The 27930-nt window shown below is 38.7% G+C and overlaps 1 protein-coding gene across 3 annotated transcripts in view; it reads left to right on the top strand.

Annotated features, from left to right (window-relative positions):
* Nucleotides 1-27471, top strand: part of BRAF (B-Raf proto-oncogene, serine/threonine kinase) — a gene marked incomplete at both ends in the record, with an annotated part of 74729 nt that extends 47258 nt beyond the window's left edge. The window contains 13 exons of one of the 3 annotated variants that reach the window (XM_082495522.1): nucleotides 460-579; nucleotides 9076-9235; nucleotides 10850-10886; nucleotides 12297-12416; nucleotides 15130-15266; nucleotides 16177-16294; nucleotides 17960-18044; nucleotides 20362-20538; nucleotides 22029-22075; nucleotides 22623-22741; nucleotides 23498-23629; nucleotides 26276-26410; nucleotides 27298-27471. In XM_082495522.1, the coding sequence (XP_082351648.1) occupies nucleotides 460-579; nucleotides 9076-9235; nucleotides 10850-10886; nucleotides 12297-12416; nucleotides 15130-15266; nucleotides 16177-16294; nucleotides 17960-18044; nucleotides 20362-20538; nucleotides 22029-22075; nucleotides 22623-22741; nucleotides 23498-23629; nucleotides 26276-26410; nucleotides 27298-27471 (1561 nt within the window). The remainder of the gene's footprint in view (nucleotides 1-459; nucleotides 580-9075; nucleotides 9236-10849; nucleotides 10887-12296; nucleotides 12417-15129; nucleotides 15267-16176; nucleotides 16295-17959; nucleotides 18045-20361; nucleotides 20539-22028; nucleotides 22076-22622; nucleotides 22742-23497; nucleotides 23630-26275; nucleotides 26411-27297) is intronic. The other 2 variants (XM_082495524.1, XM_082495523.1) reach the window with 2 other exon arrangements.
* Nucleotides 27472-27930: the final 459 nt, after the last annotated feature.

Here is a 27930-nt window from a genome sequence, read left to right as displayed (position 1 = left end):
ATTTAAAATGCTAGGTTGGTATTTGTAACTATTTCCTTGGGCACTTCCAGAGTTTGTGCTCAGGGCTTATGGATAACATGGTTCTATCCCTTTGGCATTTGGGTTTTGGCGTTCCATCAGTGCAAACTTTAAAATTAGTTCGTGTACTGAACATACAGGTGTAAGTTGTGCATTCTTGAGGAACCAGATGTCTGCAATTTCAACTAAAAGATTAAAAAATTACTTTCCAAAAAGGTATGTCTAAGGCATGATCTTTTGATCCTTTGTCAAGCAAATACTATTTTTAACATATCTTGCAGATTAATGTGTTAGTGTAGTCTTTATTTTAAAATTTCGAATTTGATCAGTGAGGGGGTTTGGGGTTGTTTTGGGGTGGGGGGTCAATTATTGAGTGTTGTATTGTGAAGCTTCTGGGCTTTGCAGAAGTTAGGCTGTTTTTGTTTTGTTCTTGCCTCACAGTTTGCTGTTTGTCTCCAAGTTCTTTGAACATCACCCCATACCGCAGGAGGAGGCCTCCTTAGGAGAGACCACCCCAGCATCTGGATCGTACCCCTCAGTGCCCCCCTCAGATTCCGTTGGGTATGACCTTATTCCTGCTGTTTAATAACATAACATTTCAGTACTGTATGCTTAGAAACACTCAAAATACTGCTTTGCAACTCTATCAACATTTTTGTAATCAGGCTTCTTATGCAAATATATCCACCTATGCTTAACTTCAAAGAAGTGAATGTTTTCATTCACATGAATGATATAAATTAGTAACGAACCGAAGTTGAACGTGTGCATTAGTGTCTGTAGAATTGGGGCCTTACCCGTTAAACTGATTTCTTCTGCATGGTAGCTTAGACCTGGTCTAAACTGGAAAGATTTTATACTTAATACAAACCAAAACTATATCCTCACAAATTGTTTTAGTTTGTGTTATCAAACTACAATTTATTTGCCTTGAAGTGACATACCTCTGTTTCAGAACAGGCCACACCACTATAAGATTGGTGTGAACAGATGCCAATTCCAGGTTCATAATACTGCTTTAGTAGCTTTTCCACATACACATTGCTTTAGTATCCTCCAGACCAGCTGTCTTCCTCCTATTTAGATGTTGGGATATACCAATAGCATGTTTGCCGCAGACCCAGGTTTTGTAAAATTAGATTTCTGCCTCCATCCCCTGTATTTCCAACAAAGATTCTGGATGCTCTCTCTGTGAAGAGATAAGTGATCAGATTTAGATAATGTTCCCAGTAGCTAAAAGATCACTGGTACCACCCAGCACTAGATAGCTGAACAAATCTCCAGGAAAAAGTAACTCAAGGATGTGTATCAAAGCCAAGAAACCTGATGCAGATTTACTGAGAGCACCAAATACAAAAGCCTTCAGAAAAACATTCCTAGGACCTGTGTGCTGCATGGAGATGAACTGAATTTGGCAGAGAGGCTCTCTTGGAATAGTGAGCCTTGTGCCCAAACTAAAGGAGAAACGCAGCTGGAAGCTACGCAGGCACCTATGGACTCTAAGTAGAAGAGAAATTCCCTGGACACTCAAGACTATATTATGAAACATCAAATATGATGCCTCCCAGGAAAACAGATTGACAGTCCTGCAGAGGGAACCTCATTTGGTAAGTACAGAGAGACATGATGTTCTTATTTGTACTATTTTGTGCAGTTTCAAGAAAATTTGGAAGTGCCTCTTCCAGGTCATGGATCTTGCCTTTATATCCTGCGGATGTTAGTGCAACAGACTGTGGACAAGGCTGCTGCTGTGCTTCTCTAAGCTAAACGGGCACTGCCTTTCTCATGGTACAGCTGAAATTATAACCAGGCTAGAACTATTAGTCTGTGAAGGAGCTTGTTCATACCAACTGTGTTAAATGCCTGCAGGTGCCAAAGACACTATATAGCCCAAATCCTAACACTGGTGTATGCTAAATTTTCCTACTTTTTAGTTGTCTCTGCTTCTTTGTGCTTTCTTAGCAGTTTATGAGGATACAACAGGATGGATTATCTTAATTGATACATGCCTTGTTTCAGGCAGTCTTAGTTTTGTGAAGTAAAAATGGAAAGGAAAAAATGAGACAAAGGTGCTTAATGCCTTAAGGTTTTAAACTACACATATATACAAGTGTTAACATTTAAATATACTTGCCAGTTGAGGTTAAGGAGCTTTTCCTAAGTTTTGCATCTGTAAATGTTTATAGTTGCAGGAGCTGTAAAAAGTTTCTAGCTTTCTACTTTTTTGCCTTGCTGTACACTTCACTGTTAAAAAAAAAAAAAAAGGGCATACATTATGCCTTCAAAATTCTGTTTATTTTGAAAATGGTTTTTGATTATCAGCTGGTGTCTGTAAGTAGTGTGCATGTTACAAAGTCATGCAATTTTCCCCAAGCATCTGTTTGTAGTATTTCTTTTCCAAAAGCAGCTCTGATGCTATTATATGAGCATATAGCACTGTCCATACCTTTCTCCAGTTACCCTTTTGCCTTTCTTTAACAATACTTATCTGCTTTTTAACTGTATGATTGTGGAAATATTAACTTCTCTGATTTTTTTTTTTTAGAGTTAAAAAAAATGCTGGCCTTTTCTATAAAAACATACTTACCCACAGTTTTTTTAAAGGGTACCACTACAATATGTGACAACAGCTCAACTGGAATTAAAAAAAAAAAGTCTGACATTTGGGGTTATCTTGTCTGGGAGGAGAGTAAAGGATTGAAATTTGAGAGTTGGGCAATGGGATTGAAAATACGAGGAGCTAGCACTTTATTAACACTTATTAGTTTAATAATTGTTCCTTTGATTTCTCCTAGCAACTTGTATGATACAGCCCACAGAGGAAGGGACGTTACTAATCGTTTGGTAAACCTGAGGAAAGAGAAGGCAGACATCCTTCTTCATCTTTAGCCTTGTGAAGGGATTCCAGCGGCAGGCAAAGTGCCAAAGAAAGGAAGAGTTTGTGTTGCAAGACAAGCTCAAGAGCAAAGGCGTGTGTGACATGCTGAGAAATTGTCAAGGGATCAAATGGAGAAGTTGGAAAGAGAAAGAGACATAAAGGAAGAGACCATTGGACATGATGCAAAAGCTGCTAAACGTGCTGGAGAACTTTGTTGCACTTAGCTCATGTGTAACATTCTAAAGCAATCCAGTCCTGTAGCCTTTCATTCTTCCAACTGTAAGCCATAGGCACTCCCTCCAGACATTCCTCCCTAAGATGAGGGAGCACGTATGGTCCCACTTGCACATTCCTGAACCCTGTATAAAAATGTGTCCAGCCTCCACATTAGGTCTTTTGTCCGGATTTAGTTCTTTCAGTTTGCACTATCCTGTTGTGCCAAAGCAGTCATTTTAGTTATAATCCGCACTTAACTGGAAAGAATTATTAAAAGTGTAGGTCTCCCTGATAAAAGCCATTTGTAATAAAATTGAAGTACACAAACTGTATGTAATACATTGTATTCATTTCATTCATTGCACTATCATAAAGTTCCTTCTGTGTCTTTGCTCGTAAAATATGAGCACAGAATTCCTGTCAACACACTTCCCTGGATGTTACAAATATATGAAAAGGGAGACGTTAGCTGTTCAAAATATTCCAAAGTTATCTTTTTTCAACTTCCATCTATTCTCTCAGATGTTGTGATGTTGGGCAAAACTCAGCAAACTCATGAGGCAGGTGTTATGGCAGGGTAAGTAACCCGTGGAGTGGGTGGTAAGGGGGTGTGTGATCAGACTTTGAATAGCACAGGGGCTCAATAGAAACTAAAAGTGTCTGCTTTGCTGGAGGCGGAACGCTGCTAGTAAGCAGGTTGGCAACATCTTGGCTCTTTGAAAAACAACATTTCCCAACATGCTTCATCTTCTAAATTTGAGGAAGGAAGGGGGACTGTCTGGTGCACTATTCTTGGAAACTTGCCAGAACCTGCCTTAGAGCAGGCTCCAGCCCGTGATTAAACACCTCTGCTTTCCTTTCTGTCTTCCAAATGCTCACTGATCATTTCTGCCTCAGCCAAAGATATTCAAATGTCTAGAAAAGCTACTGAAAAGCCAAGGAAATAAAGACACGGTCTTCCAGTATTGTATTTAGTACTACAACACCATTTAGATCCCCATGTGTTTAAGTGAGCAAAAGCTTTGTGTTTCGTTGCGTAAAAATGATGATGTAGTTTTCCCCTAAAAATTCTGGCACCAGACCTTTTCCAGATCACTCCATGTAAACATTAGCAAACTTTCTACAGTATCCAACTTGATATGCATTCTTGCTGAGCAGAAAAGGCCTGGTATCAGGATCTTTGGAAAAATCATCTTTAGTTTGTACAACAGGTGGGGGAAACCCCTTGCTCCCCAATACTTTATTTGCAATAACATGCTAGAGAACTGAAACCTGGTTTGGAGGACTAATGACAGCTGTGGGGGTTCTCTTGATAGCCCCTGGTTTATGAAGCTATCGGAAATTTTAGGAAAGTGTTGCTAAGCTTTCATCTGGGCCCAAAAGCCAGTATAAATGCATGCTGTTGTAATAATCCTGGCAGTTGTTTTATACAAGCCAACACAGATGAAAACAAGTTGTCATGGTGTAGAAAAATGCACTAATCCGTATGAAGTTATGACTGCTTCAGATCTGTCCCATGGTGCTTGTAGACTGACTTCACAGGATGCTGTAGGAGTGACCTTCTCTAGCTTGGAGAAACAAACTTGTATGCTATCTTTTTCTCCAAATCAGCATTTGATTTGGGGTTATTGGCTATTTCTGGGTTGCAGAGGTGGGGAAAGAAAAAAAATTACTTTGTTTTCTGGCAATATCTGTGGAGTACCACAATAATTAAGCTGGAACATGTTTGGCCTCCAAAATTTACAGTTTACCTGCTTGCTAGTGTAGCTGAAATACCATTGTATCCCAGATCTTTAACAGACCTTAGCTTGAAAATGGAAGTGCACTGTGATCTTTGTTAACAGCAGGAACAAAAAACAAAGCAAATCATACTCTGGTGCAAACAAACAAAAAAAAAAAGCCTTAGTACGCATTTTAGCTTGCAGTAGGTTTGGCTTGGGTATGAGTATGCAGTCTACCAGGTGAATAGGGTACTACATTGAGCCCTGTGGCTAAACTGGGATGCACTTGTTCAGGCTGGGAGGAGAAGCAGAAAAATCTCAGTCCAGTAGACATGCTGTCGTTTTGAAAGGGAAGTGACACGCACTCTATAACTAAAGCTAGATGAATGTGAATTTTCAGTTTAATTTTTTTGCCTAACTACAGCAAAATAAAAAACCAAGCAAAAATCTTGAAGCCCAAACAAACCTCTTTAAAGAAAAATCTTTCCTGAGTAGACCAGCTCTTAGATATGTGGAACATCACCTTGGGGAGTTAAAGTAAATTCGGGAAAATCTGTATTAAAATTTTCTTCTGTATTTGTAAAGTGAACTAACTTTTATCATTGTATCATTTCCAAGATCTGGTGGAGGTACTGTATATGATTTTTATAAAATTGTTTATTTATGTATAAGGTAGGGTGTCTGGGCACTTTTCTGAGTTACCGTCCTCTTTACCATGGACCCAATTTTGCAGAAAATCTGTAGTAAATCTGCAGACATGTTGGCACTTGCTGTGATTGACAAAGGGTAGAACCTGACAAAACGTCTTTCTGTTTTGCCTTGATAAAAAGGGAAGGGAAAATGTGCTTATCCTAAATATGTGGTCCAAGGAAAAGGCGTGTTCTGTCATACTGCCAGGAAAGGTTATAACATATTAAATTGAGATTGGACAACTCTATCAGCTTGGTGCCTGGGAAGCTGAAAATTGTTTGTTACAGGAATGCCCATGTCTAAGAAGCTGGAAGAAAGTGTGCAAGATGAGGTGGTATAACCTCTCTAATAGGTCAGAATATTGACCTTCTTATTGGTAGAAGGTCTCCTCTAGCTAGCGGGTTGGCTGTTACCTGCTCACAAAGGCCACAGGAGCAACAAAAACTCGGATCCTAGTATTTAAACTTCTGCTCCTTTAAGCCCCAGCCTGCTATACATGTATGCCACAGTAAACAGTTCTTTTCAGCAATTGTGTTCTGGTCCTCTTGGTACCTTTTTTTTTTTTTTTGGCAATATGTTTGTGTAGCCTACAGAACTAGTTTTGTAACTCACCTGGAATAGATGACATCACCCTTTTCCAAATGATGATGATGGCTGGTCCTTTTTGCTTCAGTGTCCCTTCTGCCCTCCTGGAGTAATTAAATTTTAGGAATATTACAAGAACGGGCTTTTGGTAGCTAAGAGGATTGCTGCATTCTTTGTGCTGATATGCTTCTGTACATCAATATCTTGATGCAGATCAAGATACAGCTTTTGCTGCACACAGGCTGAGGCTGGTGGTCATCTCTTCTGAGCTTGTGGTCTCAGTAGGCCATCTTGGCTAGCAAACCACTTGTGTCTTTCTCTTCACTAGTTACCTTTTTCAAGCAAAATTCCCATTTAGCAAAAATAACCTACCTTTTTGTAAATGTCCCAAAGACACCCATTAATGAAACCCTGATTGTATAGATGGAACACGTAGCTAACTGCTTATGAGATTCCCATCTCTTTTGGTTTGGTGATTGTTTGGTGTCTGAAATCCAGCAATCCTCCCAATAATAGTTTAGAGACTCCAAAAAAAGAGTTCTTTATCAGCCTATAATTGTTTTCTAAAGATCTGAACTTCCTCCAGTTAGAATTTAATGAGTAGAAAAAGCTATTCAAATTGTTTTCAAACGTGGTATGACATAGCACGCTATCTGTGCTAGCAACATGATGGGCATGATGACCTCTGACCAGAAATACAGAAGTATTTGTAAATTCCCTTAGCAGATGAGCATTTATGACTCAAAGGAGGGTGTAATTGAAACAGTATTTCTGCAATTTGATTTTCTGTCCCTTGGCTTTACTCATGATCACAGAAAACCTGACTGCTGCTGTTCTCATTCTATGGCAGAGCTCAAATGCTGTCTCACAGTCACTCCCAGTGCAATGATCTGGTGTTTGTTGTTACACATTTCCCTTAATTTCATTATTACTGAGAACTCCCAGGAAGTTAGAGCAGGAGTTCGCTATCCCGACAATGACAGTACTGGCCTGGCTGAGACATTTTTTAGGCTTTTCTTTCTGTGCAGCATCTGACGCGCTTGCCTTAACATGGAATTAGAGTGCCTTAGAATGTCAACCAAGTCCTGCGCTTGTATCTGTGCGGTGTCCCATCTCCTGATGTGGGTTCTAGTCACATATTTTCCTTACAAAAAAGTTCAGGAGTTCAAAACTTTCTCATCTTCGGTAGAAAAGATTGTGCCCATAGGCACTTGGTAGCAATGAATGAAAACTTCAGCTTATGTATACATAAATCAACTGTGTTTAAAAATTGTTTCTGAAATTCTGAGCATCTTCTGAAATGCTGGGCTGTTCAAGGCCCTTTCTCAGAGATTTGTCTGTTGGCAGTTTCAGTTCATTGCTTCCCAGTATGTTCCCAATATTTATATTCTGTCATGTGACAATAGGTAACGTTTTAAAAAAAAAGTTAAGCAGGGTTAAACCCCCAGCCTCTTCTTCCCACACGCACACTTCCCAAACATAATTGTTTATTACAAGACTTACTAGACTGTTACTTGAATTAATTCACAAGTGCTGTTTTGCCATTCTCAATTGTGGGACTGTTGGCCAGGAAGGGAAAGATGACAGGCACTTAGGATACAGGTAGCTCTGAGTTCTACGGTCAGTGCCAAACCGTATAAACTCTTCAAAGAAAGGTAGGGTAATGGTCTTTAAAGCAGACCCATTTCTGAAAAAACTTCAAGAGATGCTGTTGAAAATATTTGTTGCCCCTAAAGATCTTTGGAGAGGCCAAGGAGCGTTCGCTTGTAAGGAGCTGGCACCAGGACCTATAGCAGCTATATGTTGCTGTATGTTTTATTTCTGAAGCTTCTCCCTGTGGACATTGCCTTTGTGGGCACGGTAGCTAACCCATGAGTAACTGAATGACTGGAGGACTCGACTCCTCTCTTAGGAGTTGTGTTTTCTGTAAATTCTTGTTGTCAGATATCACGTGTATTTTAACATAAAATTTTCTTTGACAAAAGTGGCAAATGGTTCTCATTGACCTTTTGCCTTATATCCATTAAATTGAATTATTAGACTTAACAGCGATTGACCTTCCCTTGAGTAAGAGATAAATGGCAATTTATTGTACTTTAACGAAATAAATGGATAACTAAAAAAGTAGCATTCCGCCTTCTTAGAAATAAAAGCAAATGTTTAGATGTTTTGTCTTTTGAATATATGATTCATGATACCATAAATTAAAGACTTTCTCTACATTTCTGACTGGCAGCATTTGCATTTCTTCAGAAAACTTGTCTGTATAGTCTGAACGCTTATCTTTCAAGTCAAATCTATTGCATTGCCTAACTGTAGTACTGTAAATAACATTTGAGGTGTTGCACTATACAAAGTTATTTCTTACAGGTTGAGGTTAAGAGGTGATATGCCTTTTTTTTTAGTATCAGGAATTTGTATTATATTGGCCACAATATCAAATCAATTATGTTGAGTGACCAGTATGTAATTTTCAGTCTTTCTTCATTGAACAATAATCCCACCCATACAATTTCTTTTGTGACATCTTCTGACTGTAATGTTGATGTGAGATGTTAAGCGTTTTTAGTTCTCAATGCGTTGCCATTAAAAAGAACGTATTGCCTTAATGCTGAAGTGAGGAGACAGCAGAGTATCTTGCCATCTGCAGTGCATGTGGGGCTGCGTAAATTTTTCAGATCAGGATTTATTATTACTAGTTTGATATTGTATGTTAGGATTTTTTTGTTTGTTTTAACTCAGAACACTTCATAGCCGTGTGATTAGGTAGTTTGTGCAGCAGAGTGGTTGCAATTGATCATAGGGGAGTAGAGACCGTTAATTATAAATTGCTTTTATGCAGGCCTTTAGATCAGTTTTTGTAATGTATATATTATTATAGTTGAAAAGGACTTACCACACCCACTATGCAGTGTTTGAAGCCATTTGTAGACCTAAATCCTCTTTTTCCTTGACTTTGTTTCTCAGACCACCAATTCTCCCTAGTCCTTCTCCTTCAAAATCCATTCCAATCCCACAGCCCCTCCGACCAGCAGATGAAGATCATCGGAATCAATTTGGGCAACGCGACCGATCCTCTTCAGCTCCCAATGTTCACATCAATACAATCGAGCCAGTCAATATTGATGTAAGTATTAATAATGTTTGGATAAAGAATATGAGATTTGATGTTTCCCTTATGAATATCAGTGTGTTGAATTTATCATGTGTACACACAAGTGCTGTGTTTCTAAACTAATCGTTGGTGGTCTTTCAGAATCTTCATAGATACCACGTATGATATTTTTGCTATTAAGAGCTGTAAGAATGCAAATAACCCATTCTGCAAAAGCAGAAACTGCCTTTTGACAGTTCTGTCCTTTCATTTTCAAAGCAACATTCTACCACAAACCACTATTCTCTTTTTTTGTCGTTAGTCCCAAGGCTCGTGCTGCTAGCTGTACCACAGCCTTAAGAATATGAAAGCCACTCTCGCAAACCATTGTGTGTGTTAAGCATATTTCTTTATATGCAAGATAGGGATTTTTAGTATTTGTAATTCAAGTAATATTTCTGGCATTGAAGAAAATTAAATTATTGCAGTAAGCTGAGTTCAGGTTTACTGAATGTTCCTTAGGATTTCAAGAGCCTGGTATATATTGTTCTGAACATTCTTTTGGAGTGTTCAGAAACTGCCATACTTAACTTGTTTTCCACATTTTTGAAATTCTGGATGCAGAATCATAAATAATAATAATAATGGTTGATAGTGGGTATAGGGCCAGCTAGGACCTCTCAAAATGTTGGTCACAACAACCTCTTTCTAATTTTGCTAACATATACAGGTTGTATTTTGGCCTTAAGTCTACTCTCTAGAAATGAGTCATTTGTCAGGTGAGCAGTCTTGAAGTCTGCCTGGACACAGAGGCACAAAATGTGTTTTGCATGTGAGCTGAGTGAAAGGTGAAATGTTAGTCAAGTATTAAGAGTGTGGCCGCATGGACATTTGCATATGTTATATGGCAGTGGTGCAGCTGAGAGGAAGAACCAGTTCTTTCTGCAGCAGTGCCCGATGTATAAAGCAATAAAATAATTGTGTAACCAAAAAAAGAAAAAAGCTTGATGATGAAAATGGACATATAGAGGGAAACTGCTAGAATTTTCTGGTTTTCTTCCATTTAGAAAATCCTTAGTGTAGTTTGCTTTTAGTCTGGATATGTTGTAAAAGATACTCTCAGTTCACAGTGGATTGCAAGTGAAGGAAACCTTTTGCATTTATTTCTGAGAAGAACGGAGTGCGCCTGGCTATGCAAATAAGGTGCTTTGTTACAAGATAAAACGCAGCAGAACTCATTTGACTGGTGTACCTCAGTACAGGAAATTGGTGTCCCAGCTTCTGATATGACAGTTCAAATAATTTGTGCCACAAATACTGTAATGAGAACGTTTGGTTCGATATTTCTCCATGCATTTTGGCCAACTGCATGTTTAAATCAATATTTTCATGTCAGCATCTATTTTGGGTGGTGTACGTTTCACTTTACTACTGATAGATGCTGTTTTATAGCGACTAATTTTGAAAAGTTTAGTAGATATAAATAGTTCTTTGGAGTTGCTGCTATTAGTAAGCCAGGGTAGGAAACAACTTTTGTTTCACCGACAACATGAGAGGTTATGAATTCTCAATTTAATCATTCTCAGTTGATTCTGGAATGTAAATTATAATACCTAAATTAAACACAATTTATTTATTTATTTATAGGACTTGATTAGAGACCAGGGTTTACGAGGAGAGGGAGGTAAGTAGTGTTTACACTAGCTACTATGCTATATTTAATTACACAACCTTTCTGTCCCTTCCCTTTGTTCTACTTCCTTCTAAAAAACACAGGCACAAAGGAAAACATGACTAGAACAAAAAATTAATTTGCATTTGCTTGTCCATGAACTTTAATATTTGTCTGACAAAGGTTTGAATCATTTGCCGGTCATTCTGGGAGTGGGGGAGACGGAAGGAGAAAAAGTTTTGAAGTGGCATCTAGTTTTTTAGTTTCAAAATTATCTCGCACCATCACTTTTTTGCTCTCACACGCACACACTCATTCCCTCACGTGGCTGTACACAGATATGCTACAACTTCCCAACTCTCTCTCGGAGATTTTTATGCCTGTTGTTACCTTTCCACCCGTGGGAACAACAGGGGTTTTCACTGAAAACCATCAACGTGGTAGGTGGACCTTCCATATGAACTGCTGCATCCTAAAGCAGCGTGAAATACTCCAGTTCTTCTCCCCCTCTACCCCTGCTGAAGATGCTGCTTTGCTGTACTGCATGCCTGTGCTACTCTTGGAACAAGGTTATTAGGACCTGACGCTAAAGCCAGGTCTTTTTGGTTTTCCTCCAGTAACACACAGCCCTAATTCACAGTTAAGTCAGAACTAGTGCCAGAAAATGTATTTTTCATGCTGTGCACGGGACTGTTAAGTTGCTTCTTCCACTGGCTGTCAAGGTCCTGAGAGGGCTTCTTATGTGCTCTGTTTATTCTTATGAATATAATAATAATATAGAAATAAAGAAATAGTAAGTAGGGCAGGCATATGACAGTTTTTTCCAACACCAAATCATTAACACAGTCGTCTCCTACTAATTTTAACTTGTTTCAGCCATAAGTAAAGTCTGAATTACCTTGGTGCAGTCTATCCAGATCTCTAAGGCTTTGTATTGTGGGCTTTCACTGACTTTGTTTCTCCCATCCAAATCTGGTAGTTGGTAGGATGGTACCTACCTATTGCATTGTGTTTGCTGGAGCCGTTTTTTCCTATGCCAGTGATAGAACGCTTTTTAAAAAGAAATTTCCTTTAATCCTGCAAGCCTACTAATTTAAAGTTACCAGTTTTAGCTATTTTTGTATGTGTTGATAGGTGTGGCTCTCCACAGTTTTGCCCATTTTGTCCAGCATTTAAATGTTGTGCTATCATGTTGGTTTTAACTTTTGATCATAAACTGTCTGCTTGGCATCTGAAAACAATTGGCTATTCCCAGTCCTGAAACAGCGTTATTAGTAATTGACGATTTTTTTTTTCCTTCAAAGTACAGAAGCAATCTATGAATAGGAGTCAAAGCATCCTAGTTATTTCCCATGACTTCTTTCATTTCTTCTATGTGTCTGTCTTTCTGTCTCTGCCTGCCCGTCTCTTTCTCTCTAACAGCCCCTTTGAACCAGCTGATGCGCTGTCTTCGGAAATACCAATCCCGGACTCCCAGTCCCCTCCTTCATTCTGTCCCCAGTGAAATAGTGTTTGATTTTGAGCCTGGCCCAGTGTTCAGAGGTAGTTGGGCTCTTCTTTCTTGTTTTCACCCAAACAAAATAAGTAAAACCACAGATGCTGTTTGTGCCTCACCCTCACACCGTGTGTATGTAAGTGTGTGAGTTTATCAAAACACCTCTGTTTTTTGCTTGGCCTGGCTGGAATGCTTTGAATGTGCTTTTCACACATACTCACTTTCACCTTTACACGCTTGAAAATGACTATAAATAAAGCCTGACTTAAATCTTCAAAAGCAAGGAATTTCATAGTTGAGGTTTTAACGTGGACCTTAACATAACTTTTCTAAGCGAAGGTGCTTGGGTTGCATTGCAGTGATTTTAAAGACAAAGTGATGCCCTTAACTTAGAATTTCCTTGACTGTTCAGTTTAAGTCAGTTCAGTGCTTTAACAATTTTCTATATTTAATGTTCTTTATTCTGGAAAGTAATCTAGGAAATCAAATGTGAATTACAAACATTTCCATTGATATCTTGTTAGGTCTCAAGCTTTTCACGTAATGTGTCACGTCAACTTTCAATGAATACTTCATTTTGAGAGTGTGCTATTGATACCACCTTGGGGCCCTAGATGGTTTAGACCATGTAGTTTTTATTTAGTTAGTAAATTTCCAGTGAAACAGTATTTGTTTGTGTCCTGTACCACATAATATAAGACTGTTCCATTTTCATGTCATTGACTCTGGGGGTAACTCAGGCCTAAAGCTGTCAATGGATCTGTTGTATTGCACAAAATCCCCCCAAAACTCTGTGGGATTTCATATGCTGGAGAAACCAACTATTGAGTAATAGCATGAAATGTAAATATTTATGTCTATACATATACATGTAGAAATGGGTAGTTCAGTGCATGTAGCGTGGTTTTCAAATGCTACCATCTTGGCTGTTTCAAAGACTTTTGTTTCAGAATATATCAAGAGCAGTTCACCTTATGAACTTGTAAAGGTTTTCCAGAAGTCTTTGTAAGAAGACAGGTGTTCCCAACAAGCAAACTGGCTACAGAATGGAATACGTTATGTACAGCTTCACAGTCCAAGCTAATGACTTAAGCCAACATTATCTGAAGTATTCTATTCCAATAACTTGGAAAACAGGCCATCTGGTATTATTATGAACAGATTAACGGTAATGTCCTACCATGTGCTGTAAGCATTTTTGGTGAAGGGTGAATATTGTGCTGGTGTTTCTATATCGTGGTATTAAAATTTAAGTAGGAGACTCAGTTACTTCTAAAGAAAACACATTTTAGTAGAGCTTTGCTATTATAGACTTAAGTCTGTAACCCAGTAAATTTTTGGAAAATTGCTCATGTTCTGGGAACATCATGCATTTAATTCCGTATACGTGTGACTTCAGACAAATAACATAATAAATAAATGACAGTATAGTGACCATAACATGAATATGAACAGAAGTCCATCCTTAAGGTCACTGGCTTCCAGCTGCTTGTAAATGTAGTTAGGATACCAAATATGCATCATTATTGTTGCTTTAGCATATGGGACAAAGTTTATGGATGCTGTGTCCCGTTTTTGATATGTTGGTATGTCATTATTTTGTGCTTCCACTTCTAAATGTATGGATTTTAGCTCAGTGAGGACAGGCAGTCATGGAGATATATATATATAGTCTGATAAATTAGCATGCACTGAGTGGCTGAATTTGAGCAACAGTTTTAAAAGTCACAAAGTCAATTTTTTAGCTCAAGTTGGCATTAGGAGATGCTTTTTTGGTAAGAAGGGGGCTTCTGAAGGAATACGAGGAGGAGTCTTGTCTTCTACCGCTTCCCAAAGCACTGATATGAGAGAAAGCATTGGAATGTTGGAGGTCTTGTACAATGACATACATTGTTTAGCAGAGCAGTGTGAATTTAATTAACAGTTGACCCTATTTCATGTCCTTTGCATTGGGAGGGTCAGCATAACCTTGTTACGAATAATTACGGTATATTTTAAAAAGCAGTGTCTAGTTGAAATGCTCTATTTGTAAAGAGCCACTGGGGCTCTGAAACACAGCTCTGTTAGTGACAGTGTCCTGCATCAATTTGTTTAGATAACATACAGGCTACAGATACACTGTTCTTTTTGTATTTAACAGAATATGCTTCAAATAGCTAACTAAAGTACTTGTTATTTTTTAATCCTTCCTGCAGTCTAATATTTACTTTTAAAGAAGAGCTTTCTGCTAACAGATAGCTTTAAAACAGCCAAATGGTTTTTAGGTGGCACTTGGAGACTTCAACTAGAAAACATTTCCATTTTTTGCATTTGGTCTGTTTTGATTCCAAAGTACAGCATTTCAGCTATTTATTAGGTCCCTAAAAGGTTAGCTGCAAGATATCTGAAGGGTAGCTACTGCTAACTAAAATGCTACTACTTTTCTTCTCCAAGAAACTGGTGGAATTAAAATATACTACTTTTTTTTTTTTTTTTTTTTCTATTTAAAGAGACATTGTCCTTCAGGTAATTCCTGAACAAGAAACTGGGAACTATCTGGTATACAGGGATGTTTGCGATAGACTTGTCTCTTCCTGAAATCTAAGACTTGAGCACTAATCTAATATTAGGACAATATTCCTAGTATATATTTGTCCCCTCTTAACATTTACATTGATGTTTGGAGATACTGCATTTTAAACACAATTCTCGCACTTGATATCAATATATTCTTGTAAGCTGGCTTCTTGCAGATAAAATTATCCTGTTTCTGAAATTTAGGTTCAACTGCAGGTTTGTCTGCAACACCTCCTGCCTCTTTGCCGGGGTCACTCACCAATGTGAAAGCGTTACAGAAGTCACCAGGACCCCAACGGGAAAGGAAATCATCCTCATCCTCAGAAGACAGAAATAGAATGGTAAGGGAAAGATCAGCTGTTTTCACTCATAGCATGGTGTATTCATAGTATAGAAATACTACACAACCGTGTTCCTCTCACTTTTCTTTCATCAAAGCCTTCTGAATTATCTTGAAGATGAGTATGTAATGATCAAGGACTTTAAACCAACGAATAATGGAATATTGAAATGGTGGGACTGATATATAAATCATTTAAATAATTGACTATACTCACTTTTACTCCATTGCACACAAATGTCTCAGTGTGCTCAGTGTGCTTCATATTATAATACCAATTTCCTTTCAAATAACAGCTTAACTTTTCCCACCTTGATTCGTGAACTTGGAAAGTTCTGTAGTGATTCTCAAATGTAAAAATACATTAAAATGTCTGCTTTTTTTTTAAATTCACAATTTAGCATTGTGATTGAGTAACAATTGAAAACATTAAAATGTCTGCTTTTTTTTTAATTCACAATTTAGCATTGTGATTGAGTAACAATTTAAAACATTAAAATGTCTGCTTTTTATTAATTCACAATTTAGCATTGTGATTGAGTAACAATTGAAAACATTAAAATGTCTGCTTTTTTTTTAATTCACAATTTAGCATTGTGATTGAGTAACAATTGAAAACATTAAAATGTGTGCTTTTTTTTTGATTAGAATTTCTTAATTATTTACTGGTTTTAACACTGCAAGAAACCTGTGGCAAATATTTCATGCCAGGAAGTAATTTAGTGTACCTATGTGCTGAAGTTTTACGTATGGCTGGCTTGAAAAGTCAAATACAATATATGAAAAAGAAAGTTCTTTTAGGACTTTAATAATATGAAATGCTGATACCAAATCTTTAACAAAGGAGTTGATTTCACAGACATTAATGCACTTGTTTTCTTCCTTTTTATTGTTTATCTGTATATACAAAGAAAACCCTTGGTCGACGGGATTCAAGTGATGATTGGGAGATACCAGATGGACAGATCACAGTTGGACAAAGGATAGGATCTGGATCATTTGGAACAGTCTACAAAGGAAAGTGGCATGGTATGTGGCCGGGGCGGCAAACAGTTATCCTTAAGCCAGTAACATTGCCTGCTGGGGACCACCCAGCTGGAAAGCAGCTTCACAGAAAAGCACCTGGGGATTCTGGTGGACACCAAGTTGAACGTGAGCCAGCAGTGCGCCTGTGCGGCAAAGGCAGCTAATGGTGTCCTGGGCTGCATTAGGAAAAGCATTGCCAGCAGGTTGAGGGAGGTGATCCTTCCCCTCAGCACTGGTGAGGCCACACCTGGGAAGTGCTGGGTCCAATTATGCGTTCCTCAGTACAGGGGAGACATGGACATATGGGGAGAGTATATTGAACGGCCATAAAGATGATTTTTAAATTAATAAGTAGTGCGCTAAATAGGTAATATTAGAACTTCACACTGTTTAGAAACTCAACTCTTGCATGTTCTTTGGAATTAAGTAATCATTAGGGTAAAGATGAAACCTAGTAACTAGGAAGGCTGAAGTATTTTGTTTAATATATTCATTAATGACCTGGATGAGGGGACAGAGTGTATCCTCAGCAAGTTTGCTGATGATACCAAACTGGGTGGGGTGGCTGACACCCCAGAGGGCCGTGCTGCCATCCAGCGTGACCTGGACAGGCTGGAGAGCTGGGCAGAGAAGAACCTAATGAGGTTCAACAAAAGCAAGTGCAAGGTCCTGCACCTGAGGAGGAAGAATGCTAGGCACCAGTATAGGTTAGGGGCGGACCTGCTGGGAAGTAGCTCGGAGGAGAAGGATCTGGGGGTCGTGGTAGACAGTAAATTATCCATGGCCCAGCAATGTGCCCTTATTGCCAAAAAGGTCAATGGAATCCTGGGCTACATAGAGAAGTGTGGCCAGTAGGTCGAGGGAGGTCATTCTCCCCCTCTACTCTGCACTGGTGAGGCCACAACTGGAATACTGTGTCCAGTTTTGGGTTCCCCAGTTCAAGAGGGACAGGGAACTGCTGGAGCGAGTCCAGTGAAGGGCAATTAAGATGATTAAGGGATTGGAGCATCTCCCTTATGAGGAAAGGCTGAGAGAGCTGGGACTCTTTAGCCTGGAGAAGAGAAGGCTGAGGGGAGACCTTATTATGGCATACAAGTATCTAAAGGGTGGGCTGAAGGAGGATGGAGCCAGGCTCTTTTCAATGGTTCCAAGTGACAGGACGAGGGGCAATGGGCACAAGTTAGAACACAGGAAGTTCCGTTCAAATACACGGAAACAGTTCTTTACGGTGAGGGTGACAGAGCACTGGCACAGGCTGCCCAGGGAGGTTGTGGAGTCCCCTTCTCTGGAGATTTTCAAGACGCGCCTGGATGCAGTCCTGACTAATGTGCTCTGGGCAATCCTGCTTTAGCAGGGGAGTTGGACTAGATGATCTCAGGAGGTCCCTTCCAACTCTGAAAATTCTGTGATTCTGTGTGATTCTGTATTCATCCTGATGAATGCGGATTTCAAATGTGCATTTGGAAAGCTTTGACTTGGCTAGGATTTCTCAGTAAAATTAGAACAGTGTTTATACATTTTACAGAATATTTACTTATTTTAATATTGTAGTGGTTTATTTCATGAAAGCTAGAAAATAGGGTATCTCAATATTTCTGATGCTCTGTATAGCATTTTCTCAATAGAGGAATATGTCAATGACACTTATTAAAAATTGCTATTTTAAAGGTGATGTGGCAGTGAAAATGTTGAATGTTACGGCACCTACACCTCAACAGTTACAGGCTTTCAAAAATGAAGTAGGAGTGCTCAGGTAAGAATATTTTTAATGGCATAAAATAATGTGTGTAGATCTGTCCTTCATTAATCATTGAATTTTGTATTTCCATTAGAACGCATTGGTCTCATTCCTCCATGATGATACTTTAGGCAGAAAATATAACTTGCCATTTGAAAATATTGCTTTGTATCCACTGCTAGTTCTTCATTCCCCTGTATGTGTTTGTCTATACACCTATGTTGTGAATATATGTATGTCCAAACACTCAGGACTGGCTTTTTGCTACTGTACTACCCCCAGGGCACAGGCAAGCCTAAGTGTGAACTGTCGGCCTTTCTTTCCTCTCATCCATATTTTGAGATTGAAGGAGAGCATTGATTGTTCATTTTGAGATACAGCACTGACCCATATCCATTGTTTAATAGTTTCTGTTCAGTAGCATTGACTTTTCTTTGAGTTTTTTTTAATGTATTTTTCATGAAGTCACTTCTTGATTTCTTTTTCTCATGTCTACTGCTTGTACTTTCTCAGAGGAAGTATTTGTCTTGGGTTCAGTTGTTAAAAGAGGATCCATCAACACAATACAGTAGAATATTTATTGGGGAAGACCATTAGCATCCGAGTACAATCTTGAGCAGTGTTGAGCATAATTCTGTTTTAAGAAACAAAATAGAAGGATTTTGCCTCTGGAAAATTGATGTGTTGAGCTGGGTGCCTGTGCTGGAGGAACATCCCCAGTAAGCTACACGGTGAAAAGGGGATGGTCGGCCTTTTTCCCCAGGAAATACACTTCTGGAAACACTAAACCCATTGTTGTGGAAGTGGAGGCTTTCTGCAGCATGCTACTGTGGATATCTCTGCATATTTTTGACATACCTGCTCAGGAGACCTTATTGAAATCAAGACTCGTGTATTTCATGCCTAGTCCAGATTTCTGCTGGCAGTCCCATAGATGGATTCCAGCCTTTCTCTGTGGTTGATCATTTCAGCACTTACAGTAAATAGTCAGTTGTCCTATCCTTTGACCTGGAGAAGCCATGTTTACCTGTAGTTGTGCCTTTTTCATTATCTTCATCATTACTTTCTTAGCTTTGAAGTAGGATTTGCAAGAAACCACTTATTTTTTGTTCACTCAGCAGTTACTCTCAGCATCAGTTGACAAATCCTTGAACCTGAAAAAGGCAGTCACATAGTGCAGAACTGTCCTAGTCTGCATTGCTGAGAGGACAGAGTGGTTCACACTTTAGGCTCCCATGTTAGTTTTTTAATATAAGAAAACATAAAGAGCTCTGCCATCTTCAGCAGCAGCATAGATTTAAGAAGTTACCACAGGTTTTAAGCTTGGACTGTCAGGTTTCATCAACAGTGAGCTGACTGCCTTCCATACCAAGCTGTGTTGGAAGATTGCTTTTGTTTTTCCTCAGCCCCTGGGAAAGCTAAGAAATACTCCAGAATTCTTAGGTGCTTCATCTTCATAATACCTCATTGTATGTTTGGAGGTTTCTAGTTCTTCATGTCTGTTTGATGACAATAAGAATGTGATTGATTTTTTCCTGGAGGGTGAGGAGAATCTTTCAGATTTCACAGTGTATCAGTAGATTCTTTCAGGCCTTGAATCTACTGGGATATCTACTGAGATAATCCTCTCTGCATTGTTCGTTGTGAAGTTTTTCTGTCTGGAGTTGCTCCGTCTTTGAACTAGGTTTGATTTAATGTGGCCAAATCTCTGTGGTGAACTCCAGTCTCTCCCAGTGCTGCTTGGAAACAAGTTCATATCATAACCTTACTGAGGTACAGTTTTCATACCAGTTTCCATCTGTTCTTGTATGCTGGCTCCATAGAGAGTACAAAATTCTTGTCAAATAAAGCACGAAGAAAAACTGAAGCCTTGTCAAGGGAGTGTGTTGATGGTTTCTGAATGAAGAGTTGTCCTTCCTGGAAGCCTCTGAGACTGGAATTTCATTTTGGATGTCCTCCTTATGGGCAGCAACATCTCATAGCTGGACTGGGGTTAAACAAAAGCAGCCTGCAAACCGTTGCTGTTCCATGGGGACCTAGTGGTAACAGCATCTTCTGAGCAGTCCTGTGCTGGGTTGCTTGCAAAAGCAAGAGGAAGCAGTGCTTACCCCAGAATAGCTATTCCATGTCATTATGATAAGAAAGGCTAATTGCTGGAATAATTCATTAAACTGAATCTAGCAACAGGTTATCATGTTATCTTAGTAAAAGTTGTGATTGACCCAACAACTTCTGTTTGGAAGTATATATGTAGACTGTGATAGATCTGCCTGGGTTTTTCCTGATTTCCTGATCCGCCTGATTTCTTCCTGATTTTATTTTTTTCCAACAGGAAAACACGACATGTGAATATCCTGCTTTTCATGGGTTATTCAACAAAACCCCAGTTGGCTATTGTTACACAATGGTGTGAGGGGTCCAGTTTATATCACCATCTACACATCATTGAGACCAAATTTGAAATGATCAAACTCATTGATATTGCACGACAGACTGCACAAGGCATGGAGTAAGTATTGTATTAGTTGTTTGCAGATGAGCATTGTGGCAATGTTTATTTATCCCCTTCACACTCTGACTGACGGCCAGCTATCTGCTCACTTTGCTGAGCCCAGAGTCCTGCCTTGATGAGCAAAGCATTTGGTGAATTGTTTATTATTTTGATTAGGAAAATAGACTTCGTGTTCTTTTTTAGGAACATAGGGAAATACAAATCATCAAGGAAATATAGTCTTAGACAGTAGAATAAAGATAATTACAATGCAGCTAAACTTTCAATCTTGTGAGCAAAGATTTCTGTTCCAGGTTTTATGATCTTCACAGTGCAGATAGTCTTATGGTAGGAGGTAAAACATAGTTTAAAAAGAAAGGCCCTGTGAACAAAAGGACAGAATCCTGTAAGATAATGCAGAAGGCAGACAGCCCTGTTAGCAAAAAGAATTGATTTTTTTCTTCTTTTCTTGTAAGTATTGTAGCTCTCTAAATAATAGATTTCAGCATTTGAAGAAAACATACCTATTTTTTTTTAAGGACTGTAAGTAATCCTTGCTCCCATGGAGGCCAATTGAGTGAGTTAGAATTTACAAAACTATCCCAATATTGTGTGTCAAAATCAGAACACTGATGTAGGATCAGAGAAATTACCCTCCGGCTGGAAAACCACTATGATGATTGCAGTTATTTGTGCCGTTTTTCTACTAAGTATTCTATTACATTTTCAGTCAAGAGATGGGGAGGGAAGTGTTTGCAGCAACCAGCCTCAGCCTTCTGTTTGCCTGCTCATCTCCCCAGGCTCCCTCTGTAGGTAGTGGAGATTCAGAAGCTGTTTTATGAACATGGTTCAAAGTGGAGACATAAATTGGGGCTTTTCCAGCAGGTTTGTGCCAATCTCATTGACTAAACAAAGAGCCATGGGAGACTACTTGCCTAATTTAGGCTGTATCTATGCTGTGGGACAAGTACTCCCCTCTGTGTTCCATGCATTCTATCCATTCTGCAATCAAGGGATCTTTTTTCCAGTCCCATACTGAAAAAGCAGTCAGTATACTTGAGTACACACTCAGACTGGAAAGCACATTTAGCTCCCGCAATTTAGAAACAGGTTACCTAAAGCTGTGACTAGCCCACAAAGTGTCTTGACAGTCACCATTAAGGCTGGGAGGCAGAACCTTCAGCACTCAATGGCATGTCAAAAACTACTGAAGTTCTTTCATTTTTATGCTGAATATTGAGTTAGAACTGAAAAGCAGAAGTTGGCGTGTAATTGTTATTTTGTTCTTCAGTAGCATCAGGTTTGAGCTGGAAATCTAAGCTTTATTTTGTTTTGTTTGTTTCTTGGGACTTGCAGGAACTATCATGGGTAACTGATGTTTTACCACCTTGATAAATATGTGCAGTTTGAATGTCTACAGAATAGGTGTTTTAGTAATATCGTGAATTTTGAGTTGTTCATTAGTGAAATATCATTTAAGCTACCTAATCTATGATGTTCCTTTTCAGTTATTTGCATGCCAAGTCAATCATCCACAGAGACCTCAAGAGTAATAGTATCCTTTCCCAGCGATGTGATTGGGGAACGTGACAGCATTCCGGGTTGGGGCTTTTTTCTGCCAGCACTGAACTTGCTGATGCAAAAAGCTGTTCATGTGTGAATATTTGCTGAGTTGAAATTTCACTGAGAAGGGGTAATATCACTGGTAGCAAAGTAAGGAATACTTACTATGTCTATTGCAATAACGTAGCAAGTTGTGTTGTGGTATCACAAAGATTTTTGCATCGTTTGGTTTCTACATATAATGAAAGATTATGCCAGTTCACTCATGGAATATTTTCTTCATCTTGTACTTGGCATTTCAAGAAAGCCACCTGGGCCATGGTCTGTTCAGCACTGGCTCGGTCATTTTTTATGTAACCCTTCAGTACCATAATTCACTACGCTGGCTGCTTAGAATCTATATTACCTGAAAACCTTCTTCTGTGGTGCTGGATAATTAAAACTCTTATGTCTAATGTTGCAAATTTGTAGCTGTTTATTGTTCTTGTAGGACAGGACTGGTACCACTTGTTTGTTTTCCCTTAACATTTCCCCCTTAGATATTTTTCTTCACGAAGACCTCACAGTAAAAATAGGTGATTTTGGTCTAGCTACAGTGAAATCACGATGGAGCGGATCCCATCAGTTTGAACAGTTGTCTGGATCTATTCTATGGATGGTAAGCAAGGGGGAAGTAGTGTGTTTGTTTCAAGAAATTTAATTGGCGAAAGTTTCTAAGACTATTCCTCCAGCACATTTTCATACTCAAGCTGGCTTAAGCTGGAAAAGACAAGCAGTAATATGAAGTACTAAATGACTGCTTTTCAGTTCTTCCTCAAGCATGTGTTTTCCAGTAGTCAGGAAAAAACCTTTAGTGTCTTCATCCCTTATTCTGAGGTTTAAACTGAAAAGAAAATGGTGGCTGAGGAAAAAGTGTGTGAGGGTTGAGGAGAAGGTGAGAAAAGCCATGGAAAACATTCTGCAAAGGAGCAGAGGAACTAGCTCAGCCAAAAGGAAGATGCTCTTAAGTTTTAAGGATTGGTTACTCTCAAGAGGTCATACTAGTCGCTTAAGTCTTAATAAGTATAGTTATGGCCTCCTGTGCAACTCTGCTTTCTCCTTTTCTCCCTGAAAAAAAATGAAGGCTCTGTTAGTTGGCATTCTTTTCAGTAGTGTTATAATTCTAGTTTCCAAATAGCTTCTCGGCCTGGACAAGGTCACTCTGTTTTGTTGTAGAGGAATAATCACCTAGCTAAGAAGAACCAATGGATTTGGAGATTCATGTCAACATCCACTCTACATTAGGACCCAGTAACATCTGAAGGCAAGAGTGGGCCTTGCACCTGTTATACTCTGGACAAGTCCATGTTTTGTTTCTGGTATGTGAGGCCTGATGTGGTGAAAGAAAAACTAATTCTTTCCTTTTATGTTACAGGCACCAGAAGTTATCAGGATGCAAGATAAAAACCCATACAGCTTTCAATCGGATGTGTATGCGTTTGGGATTGTTCTTTATGAATTGATGACTGGACAGTTACCGTACTCAAACATCAACAACAGGGACCAGGTAAGGGGAGGGAAGTGCTTGACTTCAGTCAGCTGTGGCCTGAAACAGAGATTGATTCAGCCTTGTGAAGTACACGTTCTGATGTTTTTTGTGTGTTTGGTTTGTTTTTCTGATTCTGATGTTACAAGATGTCATTTCTGCATTTTCTAGATCTGCCTCAGCTACGTAACACCAATTTACTTACTTCTTTTGAGGTGTTTTGATTGTTCTTTTTTACTTCAAGTATAGATTTTCAGCTTCTGATCTGGTTGCCAGGATACTTATTAGGGAGAGAGCAGGTTACTTAATAGTAATGTAGTTTAGAACAGTTCTGCAAAGGCAAAATGATCCTCCATATGTTCATTTATTCCTTTCTCCTCCCCCAGCCCTCCACTTGCATTGAATAATAGTTCAGCAACAGGATTGACAAAATCGAACAGTAGTCATCTCGCTGAATGTTTTATATTCATTTCAATCTTGAGAAATGCATGCACCATCTAATTGAATTTTGGGATATCAGCATTTCTCAAATCCTGCTTGATGGAGTATATGACTTTACAGAGTGTGTGAATCCTGTAAGAAGGTTACTTAATTGTGAACAAATATTCCTTCAGTCTAATGATACCACATGCCTGTAATATATCTCCACAAGGATAGGCATGTTTGCGAAGGCATATCTGATTCATTATTTCTCTGTCTAATCTGAAAATAGTATCTATGCATCAAGATCTTTGGTGTAAACTATACCATGTCTGGGCGGTGATATATTTATGTTGTTTCTGTGTCCGCATCCCTTGTTTTTTCACTGTCAGTACTTGAGAATTGCAACCATAGCAACGTTCATCTGTGAATGCCATTTTATAAGGCTGCTTCCGTATTTGTCAGAACACTTCATCCCAACTCATCAAATTTGGAGTGACTCCTATTATTATTATTATTGTTATTATTACTATTATTTTTTGATTTTGCCTTTTGAAAGAAGGGAAATGTCCAGATTCCTGGCCGGATGGATATAGCCTTCTAAAAGCAGTATTTGGGCATTGTTTTGGTTTTACCTTTTGAGATGTGAAAAATGAACCCAGTGATGTGGGTGCTCACAACTGAGTGCTGCAATAAATTTTAAATTGCAAGTGAAGCCAACATGTAAAATGTGAGTTTTGTCACTCCCGGTCTGTTGTCTGAAAACCAGTCTGTTGGTGCATCTACACCAGCTATTATGACATAACAAAGAATCTTAGTGACCAAAGCATCATTCTTGTTACACTTCAAAGTGTTTCTCGCACCTTAACAGATTTTTTTCTAGACAGGTTAGGACTCTTCTTGTACTGATACTGTCTTTTCTGTAGTTAAAATAAAAGTTTAATCCCTATATAATTTGTTACGAGAGCACTGGAAACATAATAACAAATTTTGAATAGTTTCAACTTAAGTAGTGTAATTGTTTAGAAAAATGTAACTTCTAGATGATGATAAGTCTCATTTCAGCAGAGGTAAGGGACAGGGTAGACACGTCTTTACTATGAAATGCTGCTCTGGCACATGGGGATTTCTAAAGGAACCATATGGGAGTTTTATGCTCCTCGATGCCAACACAGATGTGACTGAATCAGAAAGTTGAAAAAGGACCAGGATTATGGTAGTATAAATAGTGTAAAGCTTGCTTGAGATGGTGGGGTCTTTCTGTTGTTTTTTTTTTGTCAGTGTCAAGATATGAAATAGTTACACTTCATTAAATATAAAGTATGATACACCTGCTGGGTCTGTCTGGGTATTCAGAAAGGGTAGTGATTATCTGCTGCAGCATGAATGGATCTTTGATTAGCTAGTTTGAAAGGGCTTTTTAGTGTCAGCGTGACTGCAGTACTCAGACCACGTTGCATTTGACCTTGGCTTGGCATGATGATGTTTGATGTTTTTTTTTTATAGATCCAAGAAAACATTAACCATATTTATGCTCTGCATTCCTGCTTTCTATTACTTTACTTTGTTTTATGCTTAAGCTTTATCCTTGGGTGAAATATAAGCTTTCTGTGTTAAAGGAATTACTGTGAAAATATAAAGCCTGTCTATCTCCTCTTCTACAGAGAAGCAGTTTCTTTTTTTGTAGTTTTTTTGGGGGGGGTTGAGGAAGGTGGTCAGATGTCAAAAATAAGCTTTTGTGGTGGAAAAGTATATGAAGGAATTTATTCTTGTAAGGTAAGGGGTTTTAATATCTGAAGTCCATGTGTTTCTTAAAATACCTTTCAGCGTGAACTGGCTGTTGGCTTATAATATAAAACAGAATATTTATTTATACAGCATATCTATTTTTAGGCATTCTGTTCCTACCACAGGGTTGCGTATTCTTGATTTTATAACAGTTTTTGACACCGAAGAACCATTTCTTAGATCGTTATTGCTGTAAATGGTAACCCATTTGCTAGTGTTCAAGTTTCACAGAAATCTCTTTCAGGAGGAGAAGGAAAAATCTATTTTTTTTTTTCCTGTACTGAGTAGGTTAGCAAGCCTTATTCTAAGAAACTTGGCAATTTCAATACCAGATGTTTCCTGGGAGCAGAAAAGTTGCTGCTGGGACTAAAATGGTCTAGCAAAATGTTAATCTCTTGTTACTGTTTGTTTTATGGACTCATCTTCTTACCCTTTCATCTTTTTTCCCCTTAAATAAAGATAATTTTTATGGTGGGACGAGGATACCTATCTCCAGACCTCAGCAAAGTACGGAGCAACTGTCCAAAAGCTATGAAGAGACTAATGGCCGAATGCTTAAAAAAGAAGAGAGATGAGAGACCCCTTTTTCCACAGGTGCGAAATGTTCCTCTTTAGTTCTTAGTAGACTTTACAATTCAAGTATTAAAAATAAAGATCAGTTATGAACTCACTGGACAATTCAAAATGTTTTTGATTAGTGCTATAGCATGACTCTGTAAGAGTACCGGTTTGGTACCTTGTTAGTGCTGTTTAATTAGAAGTGTTTATTTTCCATTCAAAAAGCAGGTATTAAAATGACTTGTGTGGTTGGAGAAACATTTATGTGTTGGAGAAAGTTTCAAGTGGGAGACAGTGAAATTAATAATCACAATCAGACACACAAACTAGAACTTGCTGTGTATGTTCTCAGAAATCTCTATAACCCCCCTCCTTGCTCTCCCCCAAGCTTTATGAAGGGAAACCGATAGTTTTGTTACAAAACTTGATTTGTCATGCCTGCTGAGGAAGGTCTGGATTCTAAAAGCTTGCAGGGGGGAGCCTTTTTTTTTTTTTTTTTTTTTTTGTTTTGAATATAACCAAAGCGTTTTCCAAAAATAGGGAGCTCCCCCTGCTGGCATTATGCTAAATGGTATTAAGCAAACTGCTGCCAAAGCTGGTCTATTTGCAGCGATGGTGGGTATAGGTACTAGCGCATAAACAAGGAGGCAGATAAAAGCAACTATATTCATTATGCTCACAGAGGGAAATCAGTACGCCCTTTTAAAGGGGAAAATGAGACAGTTTCTTCCCAAAATATACTTTTCAGCTTTTTGAGGATATAAACATCAGAGTGCGATGCAGTAATCTATTTTTCAAAGTTTCTGTTTAAATTTGTGTATAAATATTTTTCTTTAGTTAATTGATGTTCTGCCTTTGGTTTTAAGAGACTGTTACAACTTTGGAACAACAGATTTGATCACTTATTTTCTACTTATTTTTAGATTCTTGCCTCCATTGAGCTTCTGGCCCGGTCATTGCCAAAAATTCACCGCAGTGCATCTGAGCCCTCATTAAACCGGGCTGGCTTCCAGACAGAGGATTTTAGTCTATATGCTTGTGCTTCTCCAAAAACACCCATCCAAGCAGGGGGATACGGTGGGTTTCCAGTACACTGAAAAGAAATGTGAAAGCATGTGCCTGTGTGTCTGTGTGCTGGTGTGTTCCTCTGCGTGCAACACACGTGTACGTTCTCAGTTCCTACCAGCTATGTTTTTAAGGTTTAATGGGGGAATGAAGACTCACTTCCTAACACTGGGCATTGAATGTCCTGAGCACAAAGTCTGTGTTGGTAAGGAATGCCCTGGGAACAGCTGGCACAAGAAGAATTATAAGGTCACATAAAAGAAATGGGAAAAGTCACTTCAAAACAAGCAAAAATCCTCGTAAGGTCATTGAGGGTCATTTTTGCTTGCCTGTGTCATTTTTGCCTAGTTTATTGATTGGATTTAGTTACTCAGGAGTGTATTTGATTTTAATGTACTCAAGCTATGGTGTTTTGGTTGGGTTTTTTTTTCACTTCAGTTGAGGTCATTATATTTGAGCAATAGGCTTTAGATTCCTCGGTTAGTAATGCT

Source organism: Vanellus vanellus, assembly GCF_965231255.1.
Source record: "Vanellus vanellus genome assembly, chromosome: 1".
Classification (NCBI taxonomy): Eukaryota; Metazoa; Chordata; class Aves; order Charadriiformes; family Charadriidae; genus Vanellus; species Vanellus vanellus.
The sequence above is the reverse complement of the archived record's forward strand: the minus strand, read 5'-3'. Positions and strand labels throughout refer to the sequence as shown.